Source organism: Chanodichthys erythropterus, chromosome 3, assembly GCF_024489055.1.
Source record: "Chanodichthys erythropterus isolate Z2021 chromosome 3, ASM2448905v1, whole genome shotgun sequence".
Taxonomy (NCBI): Eukaryota; Metazoa; Chordata; class Actinopteri; order Cypriniformes; family Xenocyprididae; genus Chanodichthys; species Chanodichthys erythropterus.
In genome coordinates this window covers 7,525,527-7,552,416 of record NC_090223.1, presented here as the reverse complement: position 1 = coordinate 7,552,416, position 26,890 = coordinate 7,525,527, and the positions used below count along the sequence as shown (strand labels likewise).

The following is a 26,890-nucleotide window of genomic DNA, read 5'->3' as shown; positions in this document are numbered from 1 at the left end:
CTCTTTTCTGTTTATATGCAAACTGAAGAACGGTGAGACCTATGGAAGCATGATTTCTTGAACCATTTTCTCAAAACATTTCATGACACTACAGTGCACTGTCTGAAGCGAAACTGTAGAAGGTTGCATGGTTATAATTTTCTCTCTAATATTGTCAATCTTGCAAGTAAAGAAGTTCATAAAGTCGTTACTGCTGTGCTCTTTGGAAACATCAGAAGTTGAAGCTTTATTTCTTGTTAATTTAGCCACTGTGTCAAATAAATACCTAGGGTTGTGTTTATTTTCTTCTAAAAGTTTTGAGAAATAGGCAGATCTGGCAGTTTTTAAGGCCTTTCTGTACTTAAAGTCAGCATGAACCGTAAGTTGCAAACGTCTTTTCTCCAGTGTTGTGACGTATTTGCAAGTGCAATGGAATATTGAATAGAGGGCAGGGTTATACTTTAGCGCTCTTTAGTGGTTTAAGCATTTTCAACCCAAGCCATCAAACTGACGTCATTAAAGAAGGAACGCTATTCCAGACTGGAAGAAACTTTTGTTCTGTCAATTAACTTGCACGGATTAATTGTTCACCACAAGGCTAGTAATGTGCAATAACAAAGTAAATAGGGTCGATTTTGATTTCATGCCGACTTCAATCATTCTCTCTCTCCACGAAATGCGAAAAACCTCTAGTTTTCTTTATAGAAATGTTGTCAAATGATATCAAAATAAAACACATAAAAACATAAGTACATAAAATAAAAAATAAAAAATGCAATATTTGTTTTGTTTTCCTTTACAAATATCTGAACTTTAAGTGATGTGCACTTACAACAAGAACAAATATCGGTCCCACTTTATATTCAGTGGCCTTAACTACTATGTACTTACATCAAAAAATAAGTACGGTGTACTTATTGTGTTCATATTGAATTGCAAAACACATTTGCAGCTATTGAGGTGGATACGGGTAAGGTTAGGGACAGGTTTGGTGGTATGGGTAGGGTTAAGGGTAGGGGTAAGGTGTAAGGGATGGGTCAACAGTGTAATTATAAATGTAATTACAGAAATTAATTACAGATGTAATTACATGCAGGTGTTTTTAAAATATAAGTAAAATGTAAAAACATGTATGTAAACAATAAGTGCATTGTATCAAATGATTAATTTACATGTAAGTACATAGTAGTTAAGGCCACTTAATATAAAGTGGGACCCAAATATCTTCCATTGGGGTCAGAAAAATCAAGTGTATGGCGTCAGTTCTGGCAGACACGTCAGTCAAGCTCACGTCAGCTGACATTCAGCTGATCCATACCATCCAATAGGAATACATTTCAGATTAGACCGTCTTTCAAATGCACCTTCCAGAATTCAGATGCTGCTTGATCGCAGCGCTGCACTCATATGAGAGGGATGTCAAGAGAGATCAAGAATCCACGCCGGCTAGTTCATTCTCCTTCATCTCTGAATGTTTCCAGAAGTAAGCCAAGTTCTTTTTAAGGCTCATTGTTTTTCGCCTTTGTATAATGCTATACATCACAGATTCAAGACAGGAAAACAATGATTCTTAGTGCAAACGGATTATTCTGCAGTAGCGCAGCAAATAGTCTGACCTTTCTGTCCTAATTAAATAAGTAAGGCATGATAAGATTTCATTTTGGTAAAATAAGCATAATCTAGAGGCCTTTGCCTTTCATATAAGCCACTTCTGATTCCAAATGATCAGCTAGAAGTAAAGTTATTATTTGTTGTTCCTACAACTTGGATAGGCGACAAGACTTTTGTCAGGGTGTGTATAAACACAAGATGCAGTAAGTTTATTCAGGTACATGCTATCTTAAGCTGCTGTTTTAGACTTAATGCTATCCAGGCATATTGCATATTATTTTATGTATCAGGCAACGGGTGTATGCTTCCCTGACCGGATTGCCACTAGTTTAAACGACTCTGTGATTTTCAGCAAGCTTGTTGTATCAGATTTGCTGCCACTAGGGGTGTAATCTTCCCTATTAGAGAAGAAAGGCCATCTGAATTAGGTTTGCAACATACTTGTTGCGATAAAGGCTCATCCGGGATCGGTAACATGCCTGTTACTATTGCTGATTCATGTTTTGGCAGCATGCTTACTGCAAGAAAACACTACAATGTTGTCTGCAGCTTCTGTTGAGTTTTTGTTTGGGACGGTTTACAGTTTGTTTCTCAGTTGATAACAAGCATCGGTCAAAACTGAAGCCACATGTTCAAAACTCTTCACACATTCAGTCAAACAGAAGTCTGTGTGGACTGAACTGTCAATCATTTTTCATTGCTTTCACATTCAATGAGCCCCAAAATCCATGAACACGTCTGTCATTCATACTTCACCATCTGCAGCAGATTGATCTAATGCTAACACACTGCTTTAAACTGATAAAATCACATTCAGATCAGAACGATGATAAACTCTGAGCAGGAATTATATTGAAATATAGAAAATCTTATCAGAAACTGAAATAATAATCATTTGGCCCTGCTTCAGTCTCATTACAGTGTTTTAGGCTTGGAGCTGATCTTGTGTGGAAATATGGATCAGGTTGTTGGGAAAGAGGAGAGGAACAGAGAGGAATTGCTGTTATTGCTGCTTTAGTAAGACGCTGCTGCATCAACAGACAAACATCAACGTGACGTCCATAAGTGACTTCAGACATCAAGTTTCCATTGTAAATGAACACTGAAAGGAGCCTCTTAGTGTCTAAGTATCTTGAACTATTGCAAATACTTTTGTATGATACTAAATGATGTTTGACCACACTGGTTATTAAAGAAACCCACTCCATCAGTTCAAACTGGGTTCAGTGATGATCTCATTTCCTCTTCTTTCTTTAAGTGTTTCTTTATTAACTTGTGTGGTTAAACTAACTGAGGTTTCAGCAGTAACATATTTCCAGACCTCAACAGTGAGATCACACCTCTGAAAATACCTCAGAAACCATACGTAAACTATAAAACTAGACTAAATATCACGTAAACAGTTCTGAAAACACTAGAACACAAGTAGGACAAAAAGAAAACGTGTAGAAAGCCATTATTTCATTTGCATATTGCTGTGTTCTCCAAAACAGCTTCATTCTCTTCATTATATAGTTACAGCTCCTGATCTGAGTGACGACATCATGCTAGAGTTGCTATAGTGACTCTATACCGCAGTGAAGTGTTGCTTTACGTCTGTGTGAAACATGATGTTCAGTGTGATAAAGTGCATATTGTAAACCACACTGACTCCACACATCTGATCTGAACACAGTTTATAGGATATTCTTTTGCACACAAACTTGTGCATTACTGTTAGTTCATGCTATTAAAATCTAGAAATAAAATCATTAATTTATTAGTGATAAAGCAGGTTTGTTACTGAAAAGGTTTCCTCTGTCCACTTTAAACAGTTTTAAAGTATTGTAAAGTAATTATTATCATCATCATCAGCTCTAGTTTGGTCAAACAGAAAGCACACACTACATGAGCGTCTCTAAAGAAGGGAGTGTGTTAAAGTCATTAGTTTATCAAAGTGGATTTCTGAACTAACCAGAATAAAGTGAATTATTATGAACATGAATGAATCATTTCATTATTAGTTTATCTTTGCTGTTGTTCATCCTCACGTTACAAGCTCATGAATCACCATATTTGTGACAAACATCTCAGGAAAGAGACATATTAAACAATTACAGAGCTTTAATTAAGAAAATGAGTAGAAATCATTCAAAATGAACAAAGATGCTAAAAACAGGAATGAAAAGACAAGATATGAGAATCAGCAAATCATATTAATCACACAGAACAGAGAGAGGATTTTACAAACAGTCTGTCCATTACTGTATTTAATATTATATTTAAAGCAGTTTATATATGAAGCACAAGAAAATGACATTCAACACTGTAGGAAAATATCCATCAAACCATATAAATGAACATAAATCTGGCTTTTATTTGTACAAGATATTTGAATCTAAACTTGATGGTGTCACTATTTCTTCAGGGAGTTTTTCTCTGTTTTCTGAGAAGAAGAAAATCAAACAATGAACAATCCTCTGTGAGTTTTTGCTGTTTTAAATCTTGTTTCAGATGGTCTCCAAACTCAGCAGTATTTTATTGTAATATTGTAGGCATCTCTATTTCCTCTGGGTGCTGCGAGTCCTTCCTCCCTGCAAAATAAAAGCATTGACTGACCTCTCGTATGTGTTTTTACCATGATTGATCCAGATCAGATGAGTGTGAATCATCAGATTGTGTGAAGCTCAAACTCACCAGCTCTTCTTGCACAGATGATCTGAAGAAGAATCACAGTAGGAGCAGCAAACACTGCCATCTCAACAATCATCACAATCACTGCAGGAAACATGTGTGGAAGAAGAAGAAGAAGAGAAACTGGATATGACTGAAGTCAAGGGGATTCAACTATGAACAGTTATGGATGAAGCATTTACAGACTGACTGATAGTTTAATGGTGTAAATCTGTCAGTAGAAATGAACGTGTCGTACCTCTGAATAATGATCCAGCAGTCACACTGACTTCAGTTTCTGATGCTGCAGAAGATGAATGTTCAGATGTTCATCTGTAGGACATTAACATCATATTTTACAGTAGTAATAGTTGTTTCTCACCTGAATACTTGACAGTGTATCTGACTGAGGTCTTGGATTGATTTCTGAGAGTAAGCTGACATCTCCACTCTCTGTTGTCATCTTCATTCAGGAGTGTTGTAGTCAGAGTGATGATACAGTGATCTGATGAGAATAATATCTGATATCTGGAGTCTGTCTTCAGATCAACACCAGCCTGATTCACCCACAACAGCTGAAATCGCTCAGAACGGACCCAATAATGACAGAAGAATCCATCATATGAATACAACCGACAGGAGAGAGTCACAGAGCGACCTGGACTGATCTCAGTCTGTAATGATGATGATGATGATGATGATGATGGAGACACTGAAACTGAACACAAGACACAAATCACAGACTCTTCAATCATCATGTGAGTTTAAAGGGAGAATCTGCTCTTTTTAAATTGATCACATAATCATAAACTCACCATGAAGAACATGCAGATAAACATATTCATCAGTTCCTTGTTGTTCTCCATTCACATATTATTTGCATCTGTAATATCCATAATCTTCTTCTGTGACGTTCTTGATGTTCAGAGAGCAGTCAGACCCCAGACTCAGTCTCTCATGTCTCTCTGTGTCTTTATTCTTTATCCCTCGATCAATCAGTTCAACTGTCTCTGAATGTCTGAAACTGTTATAGATCCATGTAGTTGATTTGCAGTCAGAAAGAGCATTATTACAGGGCAGACGGACATTTTCACCAGAACTGATGAACACACGATCATCATTCACTCCACTGGTACCTGAAACAGTATATTTGACTGATCATCATGATATATATTAACAAATGAAGATATAAAACATAAAAAGCAGAAGATGCAGATCATCCAGTATTTTTCCTCATGAACACAATCATCACAGTCTCAGAATAAAGTGTTTGTCTTGATCATGTAGCTGTTGAAATCTCTGAATATGAAGATAATTGTTGATCATCAGAGGTTTGAGTGACTCTATGTCCAGTATCAGGAATAATACAGTATGATCTGTATGTATCAATACACAACTCTGAGATCACAACGTGAATGTGTGCAAGAATAAACTGAGCATGTTCAAATCAACTCTTTCCACACTAATTCCACTAAATGTCTTTAGAGAAAATCCAGATTTCTTTACCTGTGAGAAGTGAAGAGAGAATGATCAGTCCCAGCAGACACAGATCACACTGATCAGCCATTTTCTGTTTCTGTCAGTCTTTCTCTTCATTATATAGTTACAGCTCCTCCTTTAATCATCATCAGCTCCTCCTGTGGTCGAGAACTTCCTCTGATCTGAACTAGTGTTTAAATCCAGCTAGAGTTGATATATAGTGACTCAGACTCATTTTACTCTCTGTAGATTGGGCTCATATAGACACAGTTTTTCCTCTCGTGTTACACGAGCTCTTCCACTTCTCTCTGTCCAGTCCACCTTCATCACTTTCACCTTCTTTATCCAGTCTAAACAACTTCATTTCTGTGTGTTCAACAAAAGCATGAATATAATTTTATTTTCATTAAACATAATTTGAGTATTGCCAAATTATCATTATCAATCAATTATCAATTATCAAAGTTTAGTATTTTAAATACCAATCAAATCAAGGTCTATTCTGACCCAGTACACTAGATACTGCAGCAATAGTACGAGCAGTGTGGTAGTGTGCTTTTCTGAACACAGACGGTGTTTTGAGCCAATCCACTCAAGCTAAATGATCATGTGACAAATGACTTTAGGACTGCAGGAAAATGAGAACAGTGATTGGCTAATGACATAAAAATACACAAAAACCGTCCAGAAGAACACAGATAAAGATACGGCAGAGAAAACTAAAGAGTAGTGTGACAGTACATGCTCATCAAGCCCAAAAGTACTGAAAAGTTTTCAAAAAAGCCATTTGGATTGAGACTGGTAACATGAATCACATCATTGCCCACCCACTTTATCCAGAAGCCTTTTTTCCCATAGAAATTAAAAAAAAAAAAAATCTTTGTAACAGAGTTATACCGTTACAAACTTTGAAAAGAAGCAACAAAGTATTTTAAAATCAGACAATAAGACAAAGATACATGATTGTGAACTTCAGTGAGGGAAAGAACTACAATCCCAAGAAGCATTGCGAACAGCATAATCAAACTAAAAATGGAGGAATATAAAAATACTAATTTAAAAATGTTGATTATATATATATATATATACATGCATATAAAACAATATCTCTTAAGTTAATTGCAAAATATGCATATATATATACAGAAAATACTACAGTAATTTCTGTACAGCCTCATGGGTAATGTAGTTTTTCACCACAAATTCCATAGTTTGCATGGTTATAACATTTTCTCTAATATTGTCAATCTGGCAAGTAAAGAAGTTCATAAAGTCATTACTGCTGTGCTGTTTGGAAACATCAGAGGTTGAAGCTTTATTTCTTGTTAATTTAACCACTGTATCAAATAAATACCTAAGGTTGTGTTTATTTTCTTCTAAAAGTTTTGAAAAATAGGCAGATCTAGCAGTTAAGGCCTTTCTGTATGCAATCATTCTCTCTCTCCACGAAATGCAAAAAAACTTCGTTTCGTTTTCTTCCAGCTGCGCTCCATTTTTCTGGCTGCTCTCTTAAGGGCCTTAGTGTGCTCGTTGTACCACGGCGTTGGATTAATTTCCTAAATCTTTTTTAAATGCAAAGGAGCAACTGAGTCTAATGTGCTGGAAAAGACAGAGGCAATAGTTTCTGTTGCAACAGAAACTAGGTTTATGTCATTAAAAATCAATGTGAACTTCCAGATCCCAACTGTTGCACTCCATTTCAACATCAGAATAGTGAATGAGTTTGAGCAGGTTATCCAGGTAATTATTCAATGCATACATGTATGGGAAGTAAACTGGTCTGAACAGAGACACACACAACAGTTCTCATTTGTATAACTGTATTCATGAGTCAGAAGCATATTGACAGTTTTCTAGTACATGTTTTCATATGGTGATTCTTTTCTTCGTGTTCTTATTTTTAAAAGAATTTTTTAAAAAAATGACAGCGATTGTTCTGGAGATGGAGTTCTGCACTGCTTTTCCCGGAATGTTTGTCATGGTCAGCTCGACCCCTTCAAATCCCACGGAAACTCAGGAGTCCGAGTGCAGCTCCTAATGCCAGACTTCATCTGAACACGTTCATAACTTTGAAAAATAATGCAATGTTGTCCATTTGCTTCTCCTTTCTCTCATCTATAGCACAAAACTCTTGGAGGTGGAAAATAAGAACACTTATCAAAGGAGCAAAAACAGACACAAACAAGCAAACACACACAGCAAAACTCTCTCTCTCACACACACACACAGGCACACCTTCGAAGGCAATATATGTGCGTCTCCATGACAACAATGTCTCTGTGGCAACTGGACTTCCGTTCCACGTGATGTCACCGAGTATGATGTCATAACGGGTCCTCCTGATACGGACATTCCATCAATCGCTCAGAATTCGGTCTAAAATACTGATTAAAACAATAGTGATGTTTAAAATAATGATAATATGGGTTATGATAAAATACTACATATAACTGGTGTAAATACACTGCCTCTTTCTCTCTTTCCTTCTGTCCACATGGTCCCGTTCTCTTGTTCCCAAGGCGGAGCTCCACCGCTCCGTTTGTAGCAGAATGAACTATAACAAAGATAAAAGATGACGACAGCAGACTCAAACGTCAAACGGAATTGTTGTTTTTAAAAGGCAGTTAGCGTTTCTTCATCTCAGAGGAAGGTCCATCTTCTGTCCACCACAGAACAGGTGATAAATGGAAAACCTCCATCAGCGACATGCCAGTTTTCCCGGTTATTAGTGTTCTTTAGAAAAAGTCTTTGAACTTTACATTCCAAAATGTATCCATCAGTAACCATGGTAACTCCCATCTGGAAGCATGAAGGCATTCCCACTTGAAGCTCGCACAGTCAGGCGCGGATCTGTCTGCTGGGAAAGCACAGCACAGGTACAGATCAGCGGATGCACAGGGATTGATGACAGAATCTAGCAGACTTCCACTCACGTGTCTGATCTGTGCGTGGCTCGTGTGGAGTGTGTGTTCATCCTCTCTCTGACTGCTCCAGATACACGGCTCCAGGCTTGGCAATTCGGTTGCTCTGTCAAGACAGAAGGCATATGTACACTAATGCACACTGGAAAAAAATGATGCACTCAGAAAATAGATACATCATGACCATGAATTAAAAATTCATTCCCTCGTGTGAGTTAAATCCAAACAATTAGTAAACTGCGGCCGTGATTTACTAAAAGATATAAGTGAAGATATAATTAAATGAGGGAACAAATTCTTAATTCGTAAAACAAGGGAAATAATTAGTAAATCGTGGTTACAAATTAACTAAAATGAGGTAACAAGTCGTGGGAACAAAATCTTCATTCATGGCCATAATTTACCTTAAAACTGGGCAACGAATTAGTAAATTGTGGCCATGATTTACTAAAAACTAGGAAACAAATTAAGTCGAGGGAACAAATTCTTAATTTGTGACCACGCTTGAACTAAAACAAGGGAATTAATTAAGTTGTGGGAACAAACTCTTGAATTAACGATTTAACTAAAAATGAGGGAATTAATTAATAAGTCATGGGAATTAATTAATTCATGACAATGAATTAAAAAATACGATGGAATGAATTAGTAAATTGCGGGAACAAATTCTTCATTCGTGGCCACTGTTTAACTAAAATTAGGCAACGAATTAGTAAATTGTGGCCATGATTTATTAAAAACTAGGAAATAAATTCTTAAATAAAAATAAATCATGGCCAGGATTTAATAAAACAAGGGAATAAACTGAGGGCACAAATTCTTAATTTGTGGCTATGATTAAATAATTAGTAAAGCATGGCCTCAATTTAACTAAAATGAAGAAACAAATTAATTTGTGGGAACAAATTCTTATTTTGTGGCCACAATATAACTAAAATGAGGGAATTCATTAACAATTCATGGGAATTAATTCATTAATGGCCACAATTTACCAAAACGAGGGAACATTAATAAGTCGAGGGAACAAATTATTCATTAATGGCCACAATTTAAATAAAACTAGGGAACGAATTAAGTCGCTGGAACAAATTATTAATTTGTGGCCATGATTTAAATTTAACTAGGGAACAAATTAAGTTGAAGGAACAAGTTATTAATTTGTAGCCAAGATTTATCTAAAATTTGGGAACAAATTAGTAAATTGTGGCCATGATTTACTAAAACAAGGGAAAGAATTAAGTCGTGGGATCGAATTCTTAATTCATTGCTGTGATTTAACTAAAATGAGATAAATATTTTGTAAATTGTGACCACATTTCCATATTAATTGTGAAGTCTTGTTCTCTTACCTTGTGCTTTGGACACCTCAGAGAAAAGTTGTCTTCATTTAGAGAGCAATCTTTAGTTTGAGAGTAAAAAAAGAAATTTAATGTCAGTCACTCATCTGATTAAAGACTGGTGCATTTTGCTTTAATAAAACAAGTGCAGGTCAAAGCGACGTCACATCTCACCTGCTTCTATGGCACAAAGGTAGTGGTACCTCAGGGTGCAGCCTTTACTGTAACAGCCAAGAGTGGAGCCTACCATCTCACAATGAGAGCAGCTCTGAGGAGTGGAAATAATCAAAAGTAAAGAGAAACTATAACAGCAAGAACTAACATAAACAATACGTCAATATTACAGCAATAAGACGCATTACAACAAGCCTTGCAAAACAAGCTGCAGAACTTTATACTCACTGTGTCTCTAGCACCATCTAGTGCCTCCTGAAGGCCATACAGTCTCCCATTGACCAGGTATATGCCACTGGTCCAAACGATGCAGCCCTCGTGCACCCACAGCTCCTCAGGGTCCAGAGGCACTAGTGGGAGCTGGGCCAGTTGGGCCATGGGGCCCAGAGAGTCCAGGCTGGGTGGGGGAGGCTGGAAGGGCAGGGAGGCTTTGCTGTTGATGGGGACAGTTCGAGGTAAATCTTCACTGGACTTATGTCTTCTTTTGAAGCGTGGATGGGATGTCAGTTTTCTGTGTTGGGGCCTTTGTTGTGAACTTTCGACATGCAACTGCTTCAGTATGATTTCACTATCCAGTTCTTGTACATTTGAAGTACCCAGCCCACTCACAAGTTCTGCAGCCGGATCCCAGGTGTGAGCAGTTACCTTTGAGGTAACGCTGCTGGTCTTAGCATGGAGAAAAGCCATTTCTTCACCCATGCTGGGAGAGACAGTGCCAATGGTGGTGGCCGGGGATGTTGGGTTTGTTGCCTGACTTACTGTGCAATCGCTATCAGTAGATGACTTGACATTTTGTGAGTCTTGTAATAATGTATCCTGGGGAGTCGAGTCTGTTGGGATGGATGTCACACTGGAACCTGTGGTAGCTGCCCCATGCTGGGACAAGGTTTGTCGGACTTGAGGTTGATTCTTAGGGAGCTTGGCTGCATATTCAGCTGGGTAAAAAGGACCATAGAGATCCCCGAGATGTTTGTAGTTGGCCCATTTCTGGCAAAGACAGCATAACAGGCGACCAGTGTGCCCAGTCTCTGATGTCACGGGCCCTTGCAGAACATATCCAGATGTAGGAAGTGTCTTTCCTGATTGCAAGGCAGAATCAACTTGCTCTGAAACCCAATTTTCTTTTGTTCTTTCATTTTCCTTTTCTTTTCTCACAAGCTGTGATGACAGTGGTGTATTTAACTGGCCATCAACCCCAGAGTGACCAGCTTTACCTCCACCTTTTGATTTTTCATCCTCTGCATTAATAATTGTACAGACTGCCCCGATCTCTGCTACCTTTTTCTCCACATGTATGTAAGGAGCAAAAACATTATTCCTGGCATCTGAAAATATACCACACAGGCTCATGCTTCCCCTACTACTCGTTTGAGTGTCCAGCTCCTCTTTGGAAGCCATTCCTCTCCTTCTCCTTCGCTGATTGCCACTTGAGCCAGCAGTCTCGTTGCCCTCTTTCCCCTTTCTCTGTTTATGTTTAGCCGGCTTCAAATCTAACTCTGGCTGGGTCTCTTCACTCTCTACATCCACCTTCACCACCTGGGTTTGAGCAGGAGGGACCAAAGATGGACAGGGTTTCTGGTCAGGTGGTGTTGATACTTCAGGCACTTCACCTGCAGTGTTTGGGACTGGGACAGACTGAGGTACAGCTGTAGGTGAGGGAAGAGGAGCGGCAGGTATGCTTGTTGCTGCAGTCTGAATTTGTGCTTGGGCACGTTTCTGCTTATTCACACTGCCTACTGGGCGACCTTTTTTCTTCCCTGATGGGAAATAACCTTTGGGCACAATATTTTCAGATGGTTTAGACTCTGAACTTGTCAACCTGAGAGAAGTCATCTGGTGCGGAGGAGCTCTGGACAGAAGGTGGTGCCCAGGGCTTTGACTATGGCCAGTAGTGGTCCCATAGTAATCCCCACCTGGGTAATCATCAAAACCCATGCCAGTCTCCTGCAGTTTCTGCCTAAGCAGGTTAGCAGCCGACTGCTCACTTCGCCGGGTTTCCAGCTGTTGATAAGTGTTTGTGAACTGCTGTATGTCAGACAATGCAGATGAAGATGGAGGAGGGGATCCCTGTACAGGACAAGGTAATGGAGGAGCTGGTGGAAGGGGTCCTAACAAAGTAAAATCATCCTTATCATTTTCACCCACCAAGGACCCTGATGTTCCAGCAGCACCTAATCCAAAGTCAAAATCTTTTGGCAAACTTCTGAGGGTACTACTGCTAGAAGCTGTCGCACCTGGTTTGAGAGACTGAGAATCACAAGAGAATGCATCTTCAACTGCTCTGTATGGCATAAGATCCTCTAAAGTATGAGAATCATCTAGGTAAGATAAACAGGCATCCTCTCCTTGAGGAACACTAGCAAATGACGTTCCACCCTCAGGGTCTGGTATGTCAGAGGTGTAATGAGGTACTTCCAAGAAGTCAGATTCCACATGACTATTGTTGAAGTCATTTTTTTTCACACTGGGAGTAATTTTCTGCACGATTGCCTCAAGTTTTAGACCACGACCCTTTCTTGAGGGAAGAAACTTTGCTTTAGACTGAGGAGGTGAGTTTCCACTGGATATAGAATGCTGTGTCTTAGGAGATGGCAATTTTGGCTGAGCATCAGTACTGCTAGAACAATTGTTGGTTGCAAGTCTAGAATCAGAGTGGGACTGAGAGAGTGGGGAGTGATAAGCTGATCCTGGCCGCTGACCTGGAACATCCTGATGCTGCCTCTTAGCTGGAATAGGAGAAATAAAAGATCTAACTCTCCTTCTCATGATTAAAGGGTTGGTTTCAGCCGATGCTCCAGTTTTGGTTGGTCTCTGCCCCTGCTGAATCCCTTGGATAGGCTTACCGGTGTGCCCAGCAGGACTAATAGCACCAGCTGGAGACACTGAGTGGAAAGATTTGGCAGTGTCTTCTGCACTCTTATCTGAGATGTCCTCTTCTCCAAGTTTAAGGCCAGCATTTGTGACTGGTTGAGAATTAACATACTCACGAGGGACTGCAGTGGGTGGTTGTCCAGCTCCATCTCTTTCGGGATAAGCATCCCATATTTTCATGTCAAAGTGTGAACTGGGATAAGAGTGCTGCCGAGATATGTGATGCTGACTAGGCAGAATATCACTTGAAGTTTGGGATTTACACTTCTGTTCAGGGAGTCTCTGAAGAATGTGCCTGTCCATACCTCTTAGCCTTTGCCTGTCAGGAGTCCAGTCAGGTCTGTCTTGAGGGGGTAAACTCTGTGGAAACACTTGTAACTTGTTAGTAGAGGGTGTGGTTTTAGAATATGCTGATACTGTGTGGAATGGTCGATGAGGCGTAGGATGGGAGATAATTTTTGGTCCATCCATGGTGTCACTGAAGCCATATGCTCTGAAACCATCAACTGCCTGTGAGAATGACTGGTGTCTCGGTGGTGAGGACAAAGGATTCAAGGACATTTGTGAAACATATGGCATGTTGCTGGTGGTTTCATTGTTGCCTTTGGCTCTGCTGGTCTTTTCTAAGTCAGAATCAACATCTACAGGGGCATGAAGGGGCTTATTAGATTCCTTACTGGGTGACGTGCTGCAGTAACCATCTTTGTTCTGACCTGCAGTTTCAATCTTTGATGAGTCCTCCTTGTTTTGTGCTTTCTTTGCTTTTATTTCTTCCTTGCAGCATTCTTGATCGTTTGATCCAGAAGAAGAAAATGGCTGCTGAATGACTGAAGGTCCAGAGGTCCCAGAGTGCCCTCTCTCTCTTTCTGGTGTTGTTCGCCGAGAAGGGGACACATCACAGATTACTGAGCGCCTTCCTGAGGCCGAGGATGTCTGAGATTGAGTGTGACTGATGGGACCTACACTGCATGCCAATGGCTCAGCTTCCTGTAAAAGCAGTTGTTCCACAGCAGAAGGAGAGGTACCATATCTGGAGGATTTTCTGTGCTGCAAAGAATAGTCAGCCAAATTAATGTGCTTTGGAGGGGCTCCTGTTGTGAGATCTAGAGACTGCTGCATGTGGGTGGACTGGCTTGGAGACAGACTGGTTTTGCCTTTTTCTAGGGAGATCCCATGTGTTACGTTGGGCTTATGTGCTTCAGAATCCCAAGAGGGATGAGGAGGGCCTAAAATAATCTCATTATCTGGTCCCTTATTTTGGCTTGAACTTGGTGGTTTTCCAGAGGCCATTTGATTGAACTGGACATTAAGTCCACCCATAACTGTTTGAGAGCTCATTGCAGTAGAACTCAAATTTTCAATCATACTGTAAGGTAGTCTAGTTTGATAACGTTGCTGGGATGTGTCTTGAGGTTGTTGATGAGCACTAGATGTCTGGTCGGGCCGTCCATAGCGTCGATCTAAGTGATGACCTTGGAGGACTTCTTGCAACAGACTTGGAAACGATTGCTGAAACTGAGAACTGCTATCCTGACTTCTTGAGACGATACCTCTCCCCCCCTCCAAAGCAAAAACCCCAATCTCCTTCCTGGCAATAGACCCATAGCTGGCCTGCAGCTGATAATTCTGGCATCTGTTTGCACCCATACCACTTCCTAATCCTACCTTTCCCTTGCTCTTCGTGGAATTGTAATGTACCTCGGGATTACTGTATTTAAATGACACTGGGTGAGATTGAACAGAGGGGATGTTTTGGCCAAATTCTTGTTTAAGGGAAATATCATATTGTGACACATATGTTTCCATGCACATCTCGCCCTCTCCATTGTGATTTCTTGTCTCTCTCAAGACATTGACGTCACGTCGCTCCTCGGGATTGCTGTGTTTGTTTGGGTAATGAGAAACACCATATCGTGGAGGTTTGGCTTCAGTGTGCTTGCTTGATTCAATATTCAGCTCAGAACGAGCAGAGACAATAACCCCAACACCTCCAACATTATGCTGCTCTGAAACATTCACATTTTTACTCGGGTTTTCAAATTGTTGTGCATCTGTCTCTGCTTCATCATGTGATGGAGAGACTGACAGTCTACTCTCTGAATTTTCTCTATCACAGGGAGGACCTGCACTTTCAACTTCACTATCTTCATCTTTTATCATTTTGATTTGTCTTCCCTTCATTCCATTATCTTTATTATCAAGGTCTCGTTCTGCCACACAGTTTGGATGTGCTGAGTGAACGGGAGATGGTGGAGCAGGGGGATACACTTGTTGTTTTGGGCTGTGTTCTGCAGAAGGTTGAACTGATGGTGGTGAAGAGGAGGAGGGAGTCAGGGTTTCTGGTGTCTTTGTTTGAGACTCTCTAGTAGACGATTGTTTTGAAGCTGTTGAAATGACTCCAGTGTTGACCTGGAGATTCAATGCCTGTTCTGATGGCATCTGACTCTGTGATGATGGGTAGCTCTGTGGCTCAGATTCATTGCTTGTTCCACTTGCCTGCCTAATTCTTTTACGTTCTAATTGTTGATGCCCTTTTGTTTCCAGCATCTCAGAACTGTTTTCATTCGCTGAGGTCTGACCACTGGCGCTGGAATTTCCAGATTTGTTTTGGTTGCTCGGTAAAGACTGTGATCCCTGCTGCATCTGAAGGTGATGTGCACTGTCTCTGCTCTTCCTCTGAGGCAGCACGGTGTCTGTTAGCAGCATGTGCTGCACTGTATTAGGTAGATTTTCCACTTGAGAGGTCAGAGCATTTAGACTATTTAGACCAGGATCCTGCAAGAGTTTGTCATGAGGGTACAGGGAGCCATCGTCCCCTGGACCGCCCCGAAGACCTAGTCCCATTCGGTTCTGACTCATGGCAGCATGACCAATCCCTGCACTGTGGTTCAAACCAGCCATTTTAGTTCCTACACCACTACCGCAACTACTGATACTGCTATTTGAATTGGGAGTGGGGCTCAGCTGAGGTACAGCCTGCAGAAGACGTCCATGGCTTTGGCTGCTGCGAGTGTTTGAAACAGAGGGGTGTGATGACGTCTGCAGATGAGTAGCTGCACTATTTCCCTCTGAACTCCCCAATAGTGGAGACGAAGAGGAGCTGCAGCTTGGAGACTGTACAGCAGACGGAGCAGGGGAGGGATTAGATATGGGGCTGAAGTTTTGATGAATGTTAGCCTGTTGATTTTGGGAATGCATAGGAGATTTGGTGAGGTCTTGAGGGGGTTGTGAAGGCAGAGCAGGGCTAGAGGAGACAGATGAATGGGGCAGTTTGGTTTGCAGGTGTCCTTGGTGCTGTATTTTGAGGGAAGGGTCATAACCTGCTCCAGTGCTGTGCTGAGAGGTACGCTGGGAATGGGGAGCATGCTTATGAAGGGACTGAGACTGGGGCGAATATGGAGGATGAGCAGACGATGAGTAGCTTTGTCCCATATTCTCACAGCTGTTTGAAGCAGATGAACTTGTATGAGTATTTGGATTAGACTGAGTAGGTGAGTTATTCATTTTGGCATCCGTACTGCTGCTGCTGATCACGTCGTATCTTTGCGGTGGAGAGTTATACATTCCAGTAGAGCCTGAGGTTGCATTAATGGGGGCATAGTGTCCAAACTGAGGGGGTATCCTGTTTCCAGAAAGCGGGTATGTCCGGTGATGCTGACCTTGGTGTAATCCTTGATGTGGGGAATATTTCTGACCATGCTGGCGTTGATGCATTTGAGCACCTGATTGTACTGAAGTACTATGAGTCATACTGTATTGCTGGGAAGGAGAAAAGGAACCAGTGCTGCCGCTATTACTACCCCCAACTGCAGAGCCACTGCTGGAGCCATAATCAATAGAGTATGGAGAAATCATTCCAGAAGACGGCCCTGAACCAGATAAGTGTTGGTACTGATGAGGTGCATGCCCATCCATGTTTGTGTACCTAAATCCTGCACCATACGCTGCTCCGCCTCTTCTGCTTCTTTCTCGCCCACTCACTGAAAAATAATAATCCACACTGTCTTTACGGTAAGAGTTCCCCCCTCCTCCTCCACTGTGAGTGTTTCCCTGCGTCATCTCTCCAGTTGATCTTCTGGATCCATAGCTGTGTATAGGAGGAGCGTGTAGAAGATGCTGTTGGCTTCGCAGGTGCAGGTGCTGCCCATGACTCTGCAGGTTAGGCTGAGCTTGCTGCAAGGCCGCATAGTCCTCGGAGGTTCTGGGGGATATCTGAAGGTCTGAAGGGTGGGGTTGATACGGGGAACTGACGACACTTCCTCCCCGGCTAAACCCTGGATGAATAGGGACTGGACTGTTTGGGAAATTCTGCATTTTTGTGATTTAAAGTTTTGCAAAAGCAGTTATTAGCAATCTTTCTTATGAAAAGGATCCAAATGGCAAACTGGAATGTTTAGTATTAGCTTCACATTAAAGAAACAAAGACACATCTGTAGCAGCAATGTAGGTCGCCCCAGCAAATGTCTGCTAATCAAAACTGAGCTTTGAGCTGAATTTGCTGCTCGAGTTAAAAAGTAAACAGTAAACAATGTAAAGATGGGAAATGCAGCAGCCTCAATTCATTCAAAAAATGGTGTCACAACTGCCACTGTGGTTTGGCACTAGATCCAAAGAGCTCTGGAAAAAGATAGTGAATGAAAGTTCAGTATTGTCACAAATTGTCTATTAGCCAAGAGGTAAAAATACTCCTCCAAAATTACAACTCAATTACGTTTCATCACAAGAATGTCAATATCTTGATACTGTAGTGTGAAAGGTCTCTTTGCCATTTGGTAACTGTGCGAATGGATGTGGGTAGCAGCCATGCAGTTTTATTATAATAGTTCATTGACTGGTTTGCAACAAAAAAACTAAATATTTCTCCAGTTGGCACATGTATTCACTGACACTGAAAATAGCTTGAGAAAGATCAATACTTCAAGATCATGATTTCTTTTCATATTTCCTGTGTAACAGGGATTTTCGGCACTCTCTCAAGTAATGTTCCATTAAGGTCTTTGCCAACAAATATTTTCCAGCTGCATTCAAACATTTATCTTTTCCCATGTTAGTTCCACTCCAGCAGGATTGTTGTTTTGTTTCTTTGTTCGTCAAATCCTTGTCCGTTACAGTACGGTGTATTTCATTCTAGCTGGTCCTAGCTTCAGGTTTTCCATGGTCAGTGACACGCCATCCAGTTGCTCGTTTTATCCGATCCTTTCAATATGTCTTTCTCTCTCTCTTGAAACGGGAAGCTTGAGACGGTCTGAAAACACAGGGAAAACACAGCAACAGTTTGCTTTAGTGCTACATTCATATTTAACTTAGCCTAGAGTCAATTTGTCTATAGTCAATCTACAAGTACAACCAAACATTTGAATTGCCATGAAACTCTAAAACATATTTTCTGCGATGATGAGTGTGACAGCTGGCTGTACGTGATGGTTTATAATTTAGAAAGTTTAAAATATAAGTATTTTTTTACACCGCAAAGGGTGCTATAGCGCAGCCAGTTAAAGTTGACATGTTTACAGCACCTATCTGAATCTGATTTAATGGCACAGGCATCTGAAATAAACAATCGCCCCCTTGAGTACATTATCATCTCAATAACATACATTATACATGTTCAGCAGGACAGCACATTTGCAATGGCAATCATTCTGTTCTCGCTTGCATACTAGTATAAAGTAAGTTTCTGGCCTGAGGCTTTACAATTGTTCAGCTTTACGAGACCAACATATTGAACCATCAACTTTTCATAATCCCTTACTAAAGGAGTCCAGACTTTAGAAAAATGTCAGTCTATACAATAGTTTTATATTTTAGTTGAGGGAAATATACAGCATTACGGACGTGACAAAAAAAAGTCAGTTTTAGGTGTCAACATATATTTTAGGAATTCTGTGAATTACACTGCGCAAACCAAAAGTAATACTGCCCACCGAATGAAGAAGGGTTGCCTCTCCACAGAGCATTATATAATAATTTTATTTCATTTTTCGTTTGCATAAATGAGGAAAAAAACGTTACGGATGTGACTGGTCTAAAAGCGGCACAGAATACTGCTTTAAAACTTTCACAGAGACCTCAAGCAAACATTTAAACCACCAAATACTGTATGGTAAGACTGCACAATTTATCAACGTTTTACTTAACTTTACACTCTGATTTGCAAAAGGTCTTTCTCAAGCGTGTGCGTTCAAGAATCAATTTAGAGACCATGATTTTCCTTCTTACAGAACTGCTTGATAAAATACATTGACAAATATTAATGTTTATCATAAAGAAGTTTAAAATCGCATGTTTTCCCCACAGTCAGGTGAACCGATTGATGCATTGTCAATCGCAATCATGTCAGTTTTATGTTTTGTGTCTAAATGATCACACAGATTTCGGCTAGTTTGCACAATTTAAAATGATCAAACTTTATTTCAAGTCATTGCAATCTTATTATTTTTATTTTGTCAGCTTGATCGCGTGGATTGTGATTAATAGGCTATTCATTTTTTTTTTTAAACCAACACATGTCGTGTCCTACGAGACAATGCTCTTCTATAAGTTGTACTGTATCATATAGGCCTACCTTCTGATGTTCATATTTCATTCTGTAACTGGCGAGAAGAAGAGAAGATCGGTTCATGTGCGCCTGATCTGTCGCTTGATCTGCAGTAGCTAATCTGTCACGCGCTGTAGGCTATTAAAGAGCAACATCTGCTGTTTAAATTGTTATAAAATCGACTGAACTTGAAAGTTGAACCTTTTTCATATTAAAACTAACAAAGCACAAAGAGTGTTGCGATTATTGGGTATCTTCTGATATATATGGTAAGCCTAAACAGATCACAGCAATATAAAGTAGCAAAGTCATAAGATTTAATATGAAGCGTCCGTAACGGTCACGTCCGTAACGCTTATTATGGTTGTTCAGAGCAAAGTAGTGAAATTAATTGATGATCCCAATAAGCATAAACATAATTTAGCTTTGCATATAAAGTTTCACGTTATTTGCATTTATAATTGTTATATGACATAAACTTAATCTTTAAAACGTTACGGACGTGACAGAGCACTGAAGCGTCCTGACCTCTTTATTCCAGCCCTTATAAATTCAACAGGCAGTGCGGTTATGACCAAATGAGTGTATTTATTTCTCAGGCATGCCTCCATCTTTCTGCACAACGCTTACTGTTAAAATAAAGTTTAAAAAAGGGGGGGTCTTTGATCCCTTTTTTGAAAGCATGAAATATGGTTGGTTGAAAATTTAATTTAAGCGTTGTTGCTTACCTCATATATTGTGGATAAACAAGGCAATTTTCTTAAAATTTCTGTTAGAGCACATTAATACAGTATATTACAGACCTAAATGGACAATTTAAAAAGGGATTTGGAATTACCCCTCTTCATGGTCATCGAATGGTTTCAGATATTACTACTGCATCTGTGTCTCTGGGACGCGCGTAGTGATCAGTGTGTAAATACAGCGTGTTCTCGCGTATGAACATTGCTCTGCTCAGTTTAGGCTCAATAAACATGTTAATTTGACACATAATTGCAATCACACCGCGTCTGCACTGCAACTCTGGCTCGCGATTGGAGTCAAAGAAGTGATCTGTATAATGCCATTTCTACTAGGGCTGGGACAGTAAATCATTGCAATAAATCGAGAAATGATTCTGGATCGATTCTGAGATTTTCCAAATACATCATGATTCTCTCTCGAATTGATTCTGAGCTTAGTTTCTAACAGCAGATGGCGCTCTAGGCTAGTGTTTAACCACATGCTCAAACGCTCACGAAGAAGAGCGCTCGTGTTCGGCTGAGTCTGAGAATGCACTTGCACCTCAGGATGCGAACACTCTTGCAATTCGCTTCAACCTTTTAGAACTTTATGAATGGTTATTTTATAGAAGGCATTATTTTACAGGCTGTTTCTAAAGCACACAGTGCCATCTGCTGTTAAAAACTAAGCTCAGAATCGATTCGAGAGAGAATCACCATGCATTCAGAAAATCTCAAAATCAATCCAGAATCATTTCTCCATTTATTGCAAGAATTAATTGTCCCAGGCCTAATTTCTACACGGCCTACATTAAGCTTGCATTACATAATATGTATTGTAAAAACAAATTGAACTGAGTGTGCAAACCTTTTTATTTAACAACTGTAATTTCTATGAAAAAAAATACATCTAAAATATGAGAAGGCATATATATATATATATATTAAAATATATGTAGGCAAAGTTGCAGTTAATAAATCACAATTTATGTTACTGCAATACTCAGTATTTTGCAAAAGGTTTTAAAACGGTGTATCGTGGCTTGTGGATCCTGGGAAATGAGCACAATGAAAGCAACCGGCAGTCTAGGAAATGATGTGAAAATACGTGGTTTAAAAATAGCTTTAATAAGGTTTCAGTGGCGAATGGCATGGTAGTTCAGTTAAAGCCGTGTGATGATTACACATGCAGACTCTACCTGTGCCTGAATACAGTCACAAACCCTTCACACATCTGTAATCTGGATTATTTCAGTCAATGAACAACACAGAGTCACACGGCTGCTCAACTGGGAACTTCAGGACAAACATTTCAAGTGATATTTCTCATAATGGTGTCTGTGTACTTTCGTTCAGGATCTTAATACAAATCCAACACGAAACTGAGACTGAACACATCCTGTGCATGTGCTCTTCACTGACCCCAACCTTCAGGTTCAGCTCGAGCACGATGAACGACACCAGTGCCACAGGAACGCTCAAGAAGAAGAACATCGCCTTGCTTATTTTTTAATTATGATACATTTGTATTATGGATGTTAACGATTAATTGTCAATAATACATAATAATTATCAATCATCGATTAAGCAGGGTCATGCGCACTCAACCGCCAAACACATGATGCAGACACGAGGATAAATGGAGTCATGTTTGGGAACATTTTGTGTTAATAGGCCTTCATGACTAAAAGTTTGTGCATTCACAGCCTTTTGTTTTGTGCAAATGTGAGTTGTAATATTGTGTTTATTTTGTGCAGCCCTATCTAGATGTGATTTATCTCATAAACTGGTTAAGAATTAATGCTCTAGTAAAGCGTGATCATCTCCAGCTCAAACATCAATGCACAGCTAATAATGACTATGATTGGGACTGTCATATGACATAACATTATAACGAGAACAATATGACAATAAAACATTGTGAATTATTTGGCTTTAGCTGGCGTTTAGTGGTTTCCTCGGGTTGCTCCAGGAAGTCCACCATGTGACATTCTGAATAGTATGCAGCTTTAAGTTCACTTGTACATTCACATCATTTCGTGCAGATAAAACCTGTAATATTACGTATATTTTGTATATATCAGATTAATCTAATATAGAACGTGTTTCTTTGAGTTAAATAATGCGCTAGCAAAGTGCTCCAGTTTACCGGTGTTCATTCATTCACACAGCAATGCACGAATAATAATAACTATGATTAGGACTGTCATATTACATAACATTAATGAGAACACCATTTTAATAAATCGATAGTTTCTGTTTTCAGCGCGTTGTTGCAGGAAGAGCGCGTTCACAACAGTACACACATCTGAGGCGGCGTTGGTAACGCGTCATATTAGTTGTTATATTTGATTATTAAATAAATCATTTAATAAATGATCACATCAACTCATCCTACTAGCCCTTTATTTAGAAAAGTACCCCGTCATGCTGGTGAATATATGCCACTGCAGTGTTAAGGCTAACGATTAATTGATTGTTAATTTAAACGACAATCGATCATGAGAATTTGTGTAAATTGACATGCCTAATTTGTATTAAATCATCAAACGTAACATACAGAAAAAAAAAAATAGAACAGACAATACAGAAGAAATAAAAAAAATAAAATGGAACTGATGTAAAAAATAAAATACTTCATATTAATATTATAAAGCCATGAGAATATTTTTGGTGCGCCAAAAAAACAAAATAACGACTTATTTAGTGATGGCCGATTTCAAAACACTGCTTCAGGAAGCTTCGGAGCGTTATGAATCAGTGTGTCAAATCAGTGGTTCAGAGCGCCAAAGTCACGTGATTTCAGCAGTTTGACACGCGATCTGAATCATGATTCGACACACAAGATTCATAACACTCCGAAGCTTCATGAAGCAGTGTGTTGAAATCGGCCATCACTAAATAAGTCGTTATTTAGTTTTTTTGATGTTCCAAAAATATTCTAGTGGCTTTATAATATTAATATTGAACCACTGTACTCACATGAACTGATTTAAATATGTTTTTAGTACATTAATGGATCTTGAGAGAGGAAATGTCATTGCTCAGGCCTCACTGAGCCATCGGATTTCATCAAAAATATCTTAATTTGTGTTCTGAAGATGAAAGAAGGTCTTACGGGTGTGGAACGGCATGAGGGTGAGTAATAAATGACAGAATTTTCATTTTTGGGTGAACTAACCCTTTAATGATTACAACTTAATAAACAAACAAAAAAAAATACAGAATTTGGGGGGGAAAATAAAATGTAAAAATAAAATACTTAATAGGGCCCGATTACTAAAATAGCTAAAATAGTAATAAATTATTAGTTTAATGAATTCAATTGATTACGCACATGCTTTTTAATGATTACAACTTGATGATAAACAAATACAGAATTTTGCTGGAAAAAAAATTTAACGTTATTTGGGAAAAACAAAATGTATTTCATAGGGTCCTACATACGGACAGCTGTTACTTTATTGACGAAGCAATGACTGAAATGATAATTTTAACAATAACTATACTAGCGTCCACACCAACACACTATATCTCTATCGATGTTTATTCATCTGCCGCTTTAAATGCGCGATCTCTTTAAAGCAGGATGGATTCTGATTGGCTGTCAGTGTTTTTATCCTTCATCCACTGGAAAAATATTGTTCTAAAAGTGATTCCAATGATATCGTTCCGTGTCGTTATCGTTATAGTCGTGCTGTGCTATTCTCTTAGAGCAGATTGTTAAAACTTTATGGTTATCGTTACAGATATCGTTCTTGGTGTGAGAATCGGACCTAAATCGCACCAATCATGGACTAAACAGATGTAGATAACGCCAGTTTTCTCAGCGATTCGATTACACTCGCACAGAGGCTCGATTTTACCGTACTCGCTGTAGCACAAATTTTCAGATTAAACAGTGAGAGAAGGATGATCACTTAAGGACGGATAAGGCAAAGTTTTCACAAAGTTACCCCTGTCAAGCATCCCTCTGTATCTTACAGACGGGAAGTGTCGCGAGCGCAGACAGACGTAATCCATCTATGGTATGTGTGTTTAATTAGCAGTCTTTAATGAGGGTCCCAGGCTCTTTAATGGGATCATCAGTCATGTGGACGCGTGTCTATTGTCTCTCACACAATGAGTTTATGAGTCTTCCTATAGTGAATCCCAATGCAGTCCTGTGTGTGTGTTTAGTGTGTGTGTTTAGGGTTTGATTACACAATCTGTACTGTATAAAGAGCTACACAAATAAAGGTGCAGAAATGTGGATTTGAGATATGCAAATGTGTCTACCTGTGGTGTGTGTGAGATGCTATTCCCAGTTTCAGGAATGTCTAAGCACTAGTTTAATGTGACATCTGTCATTACCTCAGGATGAAATAATAACAATAACAACAACAACAAGGATGATTATGGTGGTGGTGGTGACGCTCAGAGGAGTTTGCAGTGTGTGTTCATCAGATGAAATCACAATCTGGGATTAATGATGGAGCTCGACATGATATTGAGGAACAATCTAGAAATCTCCTCACTCGTTCCTCTCAGCACATTAGCATTAGCGCTTTAGCATGGCTCAGATTCGCGCAGAAATGCTGGATAAACACGGACAATCCGCCGATTTATAAACGCGTCAGAACGCGACACACATCGACGCTCGCCTTCGCTGCAAATACACGCGATCGTGAGGCGAAATGGCGAACGTGACGAACAGCCAGACTGATGCTGGGAAGCACAACAACGCCACATTAACCCAAGCACGAATGTCTGATAATGTGATGTTTTTTACCGGACAGGCCCGTCTGATCTCCCCGGGCTCGAGTCCCGCGCTCCGCTGCTCCGCCTGCACCGACCCGCGGCTCCCGCGCCGCGCACAACCGCCTCACGGAACCGAACGGGCCTCGATATTCCCACCAGCTCAGATTCGTTTCTCTTCTGCCGTTTTTTTCCCCCTTTTGTCTTTCTCACGTCAGGAAACGAACGAGAGGAGCTCGAGCGGTCCACGCGCTCCCGCCCCCCTCACGCGCGCACCGCATCCATCACGCACACGCGTCTGACGCGACAACGCAGCAGCAGCAGCAGAGAAATCACATCAGCACACTCCTGAAATAAAGGTTCTGGATTGGTTCCAGGACGAACCTTTGCACAACAGATTATTAAAACATGCTAAGAGCACAAAATGGTTCTTCTGAGAGAAACACCCCTTTTGGAAGCTTTATTTTTAGAGTTTTAATTTTTTTTTTTCAGTCATCATTTTGATAAATCTGATCGCGAGCATCATTTGGTCACGTGTGTTTGATTTTATGGATTATAATAGCTGGATTTGTACTAATGTCTGTTAAAACAGATCTTGTAAATACGCGCTGATTATAAACGGCTTCTCGAACAAGAACAAAAGTCTCGCTCTGATTGGCTGGATGAATAGCGCGCTCTCGTGTCGATCATTCGATCACAGTAACAGTTGTATTTATAATGCGCGCTCATGCCATCGACTCAACAATAACCCGCGCCGCCGCTCCTATGGCTATTTCCATCACGGTTACCATGGCAACTGAATCACAGCGGCCTAGTGTAGATCATTTATAGGCCACACATTCACAGACACCCGTGCAGCAGACATGAATAAATATGAAACAAGACCTGTTTGCTTACAAACACTAATGCTTTGTTTCATAGACAAATATATTGTTTTGTTGTGTTATATTTGCTTCAAACACATTTCTAAAATGTAAAGCAACTTTTTGCTTGTGTTATTTTTATCATCATCACATTCATGTTTTATCACGCGTTCTCTCTTGAGCTGCAGAAATGATCAAACTAGAAAGAAAGACTGATTCTCTGCCATGATTTGAGGCTGTTCAGAGATCAGACGGAAGTGAGGTGGAGTCCTGACCTGCTGTAGTTCCCCCGTTCGCCACACGAGGGCGGAGCGCCACCACAAACACTTGAATGAGAATACTGATCGTTTTCATGCACGTTTTCCTAATTAAACAGCTCGCAGGATTCACTGCTTGGATGTTCTTCCATTTAGTAGGAATAAGTTAGCAGCTGATTAATGTCGAACACACAGAGGAACAATTAGATTGAGGTTTTTGGAACTACAAGAAGAGTTTCTGATAAGTTTGGATGTAAACCCAGCGATCTGAGAGGATGAGGAGGAAAGGTATAAGTTGGCTTGGATGACAGGTAAAGTTGAGTGTCAAATCTGAATCCCAGATTTCCCAAAAAATATTACCAAGAGATAAATAATAAAAGACTGAGCCCTGGGGAACACCATGAGATAACATCGACAGACAGAAAGCTAGTATAGATTCACGAGTTTACACTTACAAATAATCAGAACGACAGAGGATTATCTCTTCCCAAACTGTGTTAATAAAACGTCATTAAATGTAGCTGACAGTAAGTCATTAGAGATCTTAACTAATCTCAACACGATGACAGGAACAGAAACCAGACTGGAACTGTTCATATAAACGTATAAATCAGAGAGATGACACAGGTGTGTATACCTACATGTTGATGACACTATAACCTATATCACAGATACTGGGTCTATTATGAACTTTATATAGTAAATCACAGGAAATATTTATCTTTTCACATTTATATAGTCACACACAC

The 26,890-nt window shown here is 39.8% G+C and overlaps 1 protein-coding gene and 1 pseudogene across 4 annotated transcripts; both read right to left on the bottom strand.

Annotated features, from left to right (window-relative positions):
* Nucleotides 1–4,598: 4,598 nt before the first annotated feature.
* LOC137002875 (uncharacterized) lies at nucleotides 4,599–8,087 on the bottom strand (annotated as a pseudogene).
* tcf20 (transcription factor 20) lies at nucleotides 7,246–25,357 on the bottom strand. Of its 4 annotated transcripts, none has more exons than XR_010894537.1 (7): nucleotides 25,056–25,357; nucleotides 10,382–18,269; nucleotides 10,154–10,247; nucleotides 9,992–10,041; nucleotides 8,655–8,748; nucleotides 8,185–8,578; nucleotides 7,246–8,105 (listed from the first exon to the last, which is right to left on the bottom strand). XR_010894537.1 is itself a non-coding variant. In XM_067380895.1 (6 exons), exons 2-5 carry the CDS (start codon nucleotides 17,336–17,338, stop codon nucleotides 8,692–8,694), a joined length of 7,158 nt encoding a protein of 2,385 aa, XP_067236996.1. In that variant the 5' UTR covers nucleotides 17,339–18,269; nucleotides 25,056–25,357; the 3' UTR covers nucleotides 7,246–8,578; nucleotides 8,655–8,691. The 4 variants fall into 4 exon arrangements, 2 of the variants coding, with proteins under 2 accessions (XP_067236996.1, XP_067236997.1); XR_010894536.1 differs by having other exon boundaries at nucleotides 8,190–8,578; XM_067380895.1 differs by having other exon boundaries at nucleotides 7,246–8,578.
* Between the last annotated feature and the right edge of the window lie 1,533 nt (nucleotides 25,358–26,890).